This window comes from Gadus chalcogrammus, chromosome 4 (genome assembly GCF_026213295.1).
Source record: "Gadus chalcogrammus isolate NIFS_2021 chromosome 4, NIFS_Gcha_1.0, whole genome shotgun sequence".
In the NCBI taxonomy this organism is placed as follows: Eukaryota; Metazoa; Chordata; class Actinopteri; order Gadiformes; family Gadidae; genus Gadus; species Gadus chalcogrammus.
The window spans coordinates 7059448-7069030 of record NC_079415.1 but is presented as its reverse complement, the minus strand read 5'-3'; the positions used below and the strand labels follow the sequence as shown (position 1 = coordinate 7069030).

The following is a 9583-nucleotide window of genomic DNA, read 5'->3' as shown; positions in this document are numbered from 1 at the left end:
ATGAGAGCGGGTCTTGAGGTCAGAAAGGAGGGATAAGCCTTAGGATATGTGCGTTTTCACATTGCTCTCCAATTATCTACTTTACTGCATGCCTACGTTTCAGGGGAACTAACGTGGGCGTAAAGTTTAGGCATGTACATATGAGTGCATCTCATGTATATGGTTTAGAGGAGCTTTTTATCAGGGGTTGGTTCGGAAGTTGTTTTTGTTGCAGTCAAGCCAGAGATTTTTTTAAGGTGTAACTCACACACACACACACACACACACACACACACACACATATACACGGTGACTCACTTTCTCTCTCATGCGCACGCACACACACACACACACACACACACACACACACACACACACACACACACACACACACACACACACACACACACACACACACACACACACACACACTGAGTCACTCTCTTACACATACACAAACAACTCAATCGCTGACTCACTCACTCCCTCAATCACACATTTACACACACACACACACACACACACACACACACACACACACACACACACACACACACACACACACACACACACACACACACACACACACACACACACACACACACACACACACACACACACACACACACACACACACACAAATTCGGCATAGCAAGGATAATCTGTTAATCACTTTTGTTTAATCTCATCACATAATTGAGTTGTACGTCTGGAAGAGTGGCAAGTGTACTGATGAGGATGACGCAAAACAGCAATTAACCTCACATTTTTACCTTGTATGCTAATTTCCTCCTTGTGTGTGTTTGTGTGTTTGTGTTTAGGTCCCACTTTTTTTCTTTACTTGTTCGTTGATCTGGTTTTGCTCAAGTATAAGGTCCGATTCTGTAATCTCATAGTTGCGTTGTTGCAGGATATTTCCATATTGTCATCACAATCTCAACTGTCTGTCATTCCGATCTTTTTGATAAAACTATGCCACGCTTTCTGTAGTCCAACACCACTAACTCTCCTCTTTCCTTCTCTCCATCCTGTTCCCAGAGTTCTCTTCCTGCCACTACTCAACTCTCACGAGACTTCTTTATGAACGAGACTCGGTCGGACGCCGCAATAACAAACCGTGATCGAGCGAAAGGTAAAGTATCTGCTTTGGTTTCTCTGTAGGGATACTTTCCATAATGCGGATAACAGCTGCTGCGTTCTCACACAATATCGGAACAATCTCCCAAATTGTTGTCCCCTAGACCCAAAGGGAGGGAAAAAGATCCCTGACTTTGGGTAAAAATAAGGAAAATAAGATCGAGGTTGAAGGTCCCCAAATGTTCCTTTAAGGTCACTATTCCAGCTCTCCTCCCGAGGGACCTTACGCAGGGAGGACGAGAAAGAAACAGGAATGCAGCCATCTTAAAAAAAAAAAAAAGGAAAAGGAAAGAAATCGAAAGACTGTCGCTTGAAAGCACAAGTGAGAAATCAAAGCCTTAGCAATTGGCCGATGGCGTGTGGCGCAAAGAAAAGAAAAGCGTCGACGTGCAATGAAAGCCGGGAGAAAAAGTCCCATCGAAGAAAGAACGTGTTTAATCACAAAGTCTGACCTTGTCCTTTTTTATTTTTCACAGCTATCCCCCCCTGTCTGTCAGCTCTCCCAGCCCCCTTGTTCCCCTGGGCCTTCACTCTCTGTACCCCCCGGGGGTCCCTCTTCACAGCTCTCTCCACCATGTCATCATGTCCCTCTCTGTCTTCCTTCTTTCTTGTCTCAAGGGGAAGTTGAGGCCACTGCTGCTGTCCCCGCCAGGCCCCAACCCCCCCTCCCCCCTCCGTCTCCTGACCCTGCACACGCCTCTGCTCGCACGGAGTGCATAAACACCGCTACAGAAACATGCTTTGTCTCCTGGGTTACGGTCGCAGGTCGCCGTCGACGACCAGCCCTCCGTGAAGAGACCCCTTTGTGACCCCACCAGGGAGGGGCTCTAGAGCGGGGCGGGGCGTCCGTCTTCCCGATTGGCCGACGGGGGCGTCAAAACGCTTTCCCCGGCTTCCTGTCGCCATCCTAACGACCCCGTCGTCAAGCAGGGGGAACTTTGAAAGGGAGTCTTTTGATAGAACTTGAGCAGCCCCCGGCCTCCCCTCCCCCTGCCTCCCCCCGTCTCCTGACCCCCCCCCCCCCCCCCCCCCCCCCCTCCTCCCCCTGCACCCCCAATTTCACCCCACTCCTGCCCCCGAGCTCCAACCCCCCCCCCCCCCCTTCCCCATCAACACGTCGGACACTGGAAGCATTCAGCCATTCTTGTCGATCGTCTCCCCCCTTGTCCTTCACCACGTACCGGAGATGTCCAATAACAGCAGCGGCTGGGGGGGCGGCGGCTCGGGGGAGGGCGCCGCCGCCGCCGCCGCCGCCGCCGCTGCCGCCGCCGCCGCCGCCGCCGCCTCTGATTGGACAGAGAACACCATGTGCCCGCCTTCGGTGGGCGGAGCCACCTTCCTGATCGTGGCCTACAGCACGGTGATTGCCGTGGGGCTGCTGGGCAACGCGGGCCTGGTGTTCATCATCGCCAGGCAACAGGAGCTGCGCAACGTCACCAACATCCTGATCGCCAACCTGTCGTGCTCGGACATCCTCATGTGTCTGGTGTGCCTGCCCGTCACGGTCATCTACACCCTCATGGACCACTGGGTGCTGGGCGAGGCCCTGTGCAAGGTGAAGCAAACACACACACACACACACACGCGTGTACACTCGCACGCACATTCGCGCTCGCAAACTCACATACATTCATATTCGTGCCTGCTGGCACACTGTCACTCATAGACACACACAGACACACACACACACACACACACACACACACATGTGCTTACACACAAACACACACACAAACACAAATACAACCGTCTGCAGTGCACACACAGACACACTCACACATTATTGCCTGCTGGCAAACTCTCACTCACACACACAAACACACACATACACAATTGCAGGCTCACATAAACACACGCTACGTTCTCACTCAAAGAATATACACTGGCAAGCAGACCCAACATTTACCCAGACTAGCCCGCATTTGCAGAATCATTACACACGCATAAAAACTGCACAGCCATCTTGCACATACACAGGCTTCTCCAAATGTATCAATAAAGATGTATTGATTTGGTCAGCTCGGGTACACATGGCACACCCAATCTATCACGTCTCCCTCATATTTTTTCCTCCCTCCCAACTCCCCCTCCACCTCCTCCCCTACTCCTTCTTTTTCTTCCCCATGTTCCTATGCACCCCTCCCTAAACCCAAGACAAACAAAAGTATTAATCCGAGACAGTATACTTATCTCTTCCTCCTGCCTTGCATACTTTCTTCCCCTTCCCTCCTCCTCCTCCTCCTCCTCCTCCTCCTTCTCCTCCTCCTCCTCCTTCTCCTCCTTCTCCAACTCCTCATCCACTTCTTCCTCCACCTCCTTCTCCTTGTCTTCCTCCTGCTCCTTCTCATCAACCTCTTCCTCCTCCTCCTCCTCAACCACCTCCTCGACCTCCTCCTCCTCCTCCAACTCCTCCTAGACCTCCTCCTCCTCCGCTTCTTCCCCCTCCTCCTCTTCTTCCACCTCCTCCTCTACTTCCTCCCCCTCTTCCTCCTCCTCCTCAAACTCCACCTCTTTCTCCTCCACCTTCTTCTTGTCCTCCACCTCCTCTCCTCCAACTCAACCTTGTCCTCCACCTCCTCCATCTCCTCCTCCTCCACCTCCTCCTCTACTTCCTCCCCCTCTTCCTCCTCCTCCTCCTCCTCCTCCTCCTCCTCCTCCTCCACCTCCCACCTACTCAAGACGTCCCCCAGACAGCTTCCTCTGACCCCTCCCTCTCGGCCCCTGTCTCCCAGGTGACCCCCTTCGTCCAGTGCATGTCGGTGACCGTGTCCATCTTCTCCATGGTGCTCATCTCCCTGGAGCGCCACCAGCTGATCCTGCACCCCACCGGGTGGTCCCCGGCCGCAGGCCACTCCTACCTGGCCGTGGGCCTCACCTGGCTGGTGGCCTGCTTCATCTCCCTGCCCTTCCTCTCCTTCAACATCCTCACCGACTCCCCACTGCACAACGCCAGTCTGCCCACCAACCCCTTCAGGTGGGCCGGTCGGAGGGTTCACCGTACTCTGAGCTCAGGCGCTCTGGTTGCGTGGTAGAAGGATGCACTGCTTTTAAAGGTTGCATATGATACCACAGGGGTCTCAAACTCGCGGCCCGGGGGCCAATTGAGGCCCACGGGATGATATTTTGTGGCCCCCTACTTGACATCAAAGTTTAGTGTTACTGCGGCCCGCGTGTTGTTGTCAAACACACATTTTTGCTGAGTTGCTTGCCACGCTTTTTTATCACTTGTTATAGGGTGACCAGATGTCCCGGTTTTGCCGGGACAGTCCCAATTTTGAGTTGCGTGTCCTGAGTCCCGACAAAAGCCAAAGGACGCAAAAATTTCCCGGTTTCCACCAATCACTATGAAATTTCCCCTGTTTTCAGCAATTACATAGCCAACATGACTTAATTATAGCCCGATCATTAACTTCGGTTGGGTCAGTTGTGCTACTTTTTTCTGTGGAATACTAGATGTGGCCCAGCCTGACCCAGACTCTACCTCCAGCGGAGTTTGAGACCCCTGTTATACCACCAGGTGTGAGTGTGATTGACCGTCACGAGCCTTTTTGAAAATCTGCCTCTTCTGACATTACAAGTGGGAGTGTTCACCTAGATGTATGACGGCTTGTAACGGCTAATCACACTCACACCTGGTGGTATAATAATGGACCTTTAAGACATTTACATTTAGGGCATTTAGCAGATGCTTTTCACCAAAGCGACTTACAATAAGTACATTTGTCATAAGAAAGTGAAACAACATATGTTTGTCGGTACAGTCAGGCGGTTCATAGAACCAAGTGCAAAGCACTAACAATCGGTAGGTTAACCCATTCCCCGTATACAACAAGACAAGTGAGGCGGAGTACATGCCAGTGCAATGTTAACATAAGTCTAAAATGCTGAAAAGCTGAATCATTAGAAGCTGCTTGCACAACTGAAGTCACTGTGATTTGAGTTGAGCAGTTTGAGGTGGGTGGGGAGGAAATGTTGGATTGGTTTTTGAGTGGGAGGGATCTGGATCGTGCTGTTTGTACGTTTGTATGCAATGCTGCAATTCACCAGCATGGACGGGGTTCTTCAGCTTTTGGACTCGATTGGTCACACATGTGTGGGCGTTAGACAATTTATCTTGGTTTAGAAGAGTGCATGAGTTGTCAAAGGAATGGCCTTTCCTGCTTTCTCTCATTCTATCTTCTTGTCACCAGCCATATTTATATCGATTGATTTTTCTACTGCAGCGTTGACACTTATTGAATATTATTTGCCACCTGCAGAGGAAAACATCCATATTTCGCACATTGAGGGTGTGATTTAAATGTCTGGAATTAAACTCATAAATCTTCACTGCTTAATAAAAACCCAGTCCACCCGGACCTCGCAAAATACATCATTTGAAGATGAAACAGCCGTTGAGATCCAAAACCAACAAAGAAAACAAAACCATATAAACAAATAGAACTGTGCAAGTATTTAAATCGGTCCAGATGTGATCAATCATGCAATATTTTACAATATGTTACTGTAGATCCGGTGAAAAACATCCTCAACCCTGATCTAATGATAATGATGTCTCCCTTCCTTTACAGTATCTTCTTATACTATTTTTAATACTAGGAGAGCATGGGATACAAAAATGTCATTGCCCTCTACGACTGCTTTGCCTGTTATGTTGCACATTTGACTAATAAAGGAACTTGAACCTGTGTTTCTGTCTATGTCTCTCTCTCCGTCTCCAGGGACCACCTGATCTGCATGGAGCTGTGGCCCACCGAGAAACACCGTCTGGCCTACACCACATCCCTACTCCTCTTCCAGTACTGCCTCCCCCTGCTCCTGGTGCTCTACTGCTACCTCCGCATCTTCCTGCGCCTCCGACGACGCAGGTCTCATTTATATATTTATCTTTTGAAAGATTTATGTTTTGCATTTTTAGAGAGAGAGACAGAGAGGGGAAGGTATGGGAGGTATAGGGAAGTACATGCAAGCAAATGACCACGGGCAGGATTCAAACCCGGATCGCTTTGTTCAGGACTGAGCCTATAAGGTGTGCACTCTACCCGGCTTGCCAACGGAGGCGCCACAAGCCTCATTTATATTTAACTGTGTTTTCAACACAAACTAGCCCTTGATTATAAATGACTCGATTGGTTGATTGGCTCGTTTGTTGATTGGGTAATGAGTTGCTTGTTATGGTCGTGCAGGACTACTGATTGATGGTGACAGGTTCCCCGGGTTCACACCCTCCAGGTTCTACAGTCTATCCGTAGGGGTCCTAGAGCAAAGATGCCCTAACTTACTCGGTAGTGACTCAAGACACACTTTTATCGAGTTTCATCAAGGAGGAGGTAGGTGTTATGAAAGGCGATGGCAATGCGCTGGTTGATCGTTAAAAAATTCAAATGTGTGCACCAAAACACATCAGAAACACATGCTGTAGGGTTGACTCCCGCAGCACTCTGCAGTGGTACAAACCGGTAACACAATACGTAACAGCAACTTTCAAAGCATCGATATGTTGAACATTTGCCATCGAACCCCTGTACCCTTCGAGCTGGGATTGGAAACCCCCTAACGGCTAGTAATACATACATATTAGTATATAGTACATACTACTAATACACCATATATTCCCCAGGGGTCTCAGTGGGAAACATCACTTAAATGGCAGCCAACTAACGGGTGGATGCATGGATTATGCAGCTAGCTAGCGTCAACCTTTCATCTGACAGCAACCCCCCCCCCCCCCCCCCCCTTCTCCCAAGGGAGGCCCCCATCCCCACGCGCAGCCTATTCACCCTTCATTCTCTACATCAAAACGCACGTCCCACAATGCACCCCTGCCCAAGGGCGCGAGTGGCATTTCCCCGCGGTCGGCGTGACGACGACGGGACTCGTGAGTCTGTCGGTGTGCCCTTCCTCTCCTCAGGGACACGATGGAGCGCAGCCGGAAGACCCAGGGGGCGCGGCGCATCAACGCCATGCTGGCCGCCATCGTGGCCGCCTTCGCGCTGTGCTGGCTGCCGCTGACGGTCTTCAACACGCTGTTCGACTGGAACCACCAGGCGCTGCCCGCCTGCCAGCACGACGCCGTCTTCTCCGCCTGCCACCTGACCGCCATGGCGTCCACGTGCGTCAACCCCGTGGTCTACGGCTTCCTCAACAGCAACTTCCAGAAGGAGCTGAAGAGCACGCTGCAGCGCTGCCAGTGTGCGCAGCGGCGCGCCGTGCCGGAGAGTTACGAGAGCTTCCCGCTGTCCACGGTGGGCAGCGAGTGTCCGACCAAGGGCACCTCGCTGCACCGGATGGGCTCGGTGCTCAGCTCCCTGCCGCGGCACGAGACCACACCCCCCGCCACCAGCGGCGGCAACGGGGGGGGCCGCAGCGACGACTAGCGCGCTGGGCTAATCAGGCTAATCAGTGGGCGAATAGCCGGGGGTCGGGGTTTGTGGTGGTGGGGGGTGGTGGTGGTGGTTGCGGGTAGGGGGGTGGGGTGTGGATTGGGGGTGGGGGGGGAGCACTATGTTGAAGTGGCGGCTAATCACTTGAGTCGCTGGGGGTTACAGGAGAGTCTTGGGGGTAACCGTGATCAGGGTACGAGGGGGCGCCGCGACGACTTTCTGATCACCGCTCCGATGGAGAGGGGGAATTATACGTTGTTGACATGTGTCGTCGTGCAGAAGCTTTTCTTTCTGCGACCCGAACCTACTCAGCGTGTGGCTTATGTTCAGTAGCATGGAGCACGGACTGAGGAGAAGCAGATGATTGGGGGGGGAAAAAGAGAGGATTGTTTACCTCTAAACAGGCAACTGATTAACATCAACATGAAAAATCTGTCCTACACCTGGAAGAGAAAGTTCACCCGAGACCCGGGGAGAGTTCAACCCCCAATAAACAGAAGACAACAGACGAAAGGGAAACTCCACCGAGACAAGACTCTGCCAACAGAGAGCAGCACCACGGCAGTGTTGTCATGGCGACAACCGGTTTTATTTCGAGCACAGTGCAGGTCCCCCCCCCCCCAGAGCAGAAGAAGTAGCGGCGGTGGTGGTGATGGCGGTGTCGATGATGGCAGTGATGGTGGTGGGGGTGGAGGTGATGGTGATGGTGTTGGTGGTGCTGAAGGTGGTGGTGGGTGTAGGGGTGGTGGTGAAGGTGGTGGTGTTGGTGAAGGGGGTGGTGATGGTGGTGGGAGTGGTGACGGTGGTTGTGGTGGTTGTGGTGGTGGTGGTGTTGGTGTGGGAGTTGGAGTAAGCAGTGGTCTGACTGGGGGGGTGGAGGTGATGATGCTGTTGGAGGTGGGTGGTGATGAACTTTGTGGTGGAGGTGGAGGTGGAGTGACCTGCCAATCCCACCTGTCATCAAGTCCCCATGAGACGGTTTTCACGGGGGACTCCGCATCGGATTGATGCCTGGCTCAGGGCCCAGGCAATGACAAATGGACCCCTGGAACTCAGCCGTCATGGAGAGGTGGGCGGTGCGGGGGGGCGGTTCTGACAGCTGGCTCTACCTCAACGCCCTGGCCCTGAAGCCTGCTGGGATGTTGATGTTGGATCACTATATTTCTCGAGGGGCAAATTCATCAAAAGTTTGTACCTCAAATTACGTAGGATTGATATTGGGTGTAAAAAATTGCCAGATTTGTATACTGTATGATATCAGCTGATATATGTGGATACATATATATATATATATATATATATATATATATATATATATATATATATATAAATATATATATGTATGTGTATTTATATGTAATTATATCAATATAAATATATAGGTATATGTATATACATATACGAATATGTGGAATCAATGGATATCATATATAATATGAAAACCAGCATATGTATAAAATGTGAATGAAAAACGTTATTCAACAATAATCTTAAACAATGAAATATGTATTCTGGTGGAGTGCTCATATTACTTATATTCTTATTACTACTATGATAGGGACTCTTGTAGCTCAACCTGTGCTAAATATGTAGCAATATGGATGTTTTGATTGTGATATTTAAATTATTGTTTTATTCTTTGATTGATTATTGATAGTCAAAGTATTATGAAATGTCTTTGTTTACACAGTACACACAAATGAGTACACAGTACACAGCAGTAGAAGTACCCGATGTATTTTATTGTAAAGAAAAGAAAAAAGTGACGATCTAACTAAAGGAATTTTTATTTAAAGTACACTTACGATGTATCGATCAGTTGCCTTTCTCTTGTGTTTTGAGTATTTGTTTTGGTGTTTGTGGTGGTTAGATTATCCAAGTTCTTCTGGGATCAAATTCAGAAACAACAGCTGATGAGACCTGTGCATGTCTAGTCTTATCAGTTGCGACAGACCATGTACTAATACCCTATTATTTAGTCAAAAAGATCCAAACAAACAGTAGAAAGCACTCTAAACCATTTTCAACGTATCTGACGTCCTCGACGTAGCAAGAAAAGTAAAACGCAAAATATTTGTTAAAAA

General features: G+C 50.0%; 1 protein-coding gene across 1 annotated transcript; it reads left to right on the top strand.

Annotated features, from left to right (window-relative positions):
- Window positions 1-2383: 2383 nt before the first annotated feature.
- Window positions 2384-7493, top strand: npy8ar (neuropeptide Y receptor Y8a; the record flags this gene model as incomplete). Its single annotated transcript, XM_056587734.1, has 4 exons — window positions 2384-2671; window positions 3849-4090; window positions 5838-5984; window positions 7028-7493. Coding segments are annotated over 4 exons (1143 nt in total), but the record flags the coding sequence as incomplete, so codon positions are not given.
- Between the last annotated feature and the right edge of the window lie 2090 nt (window positions 7494-9583).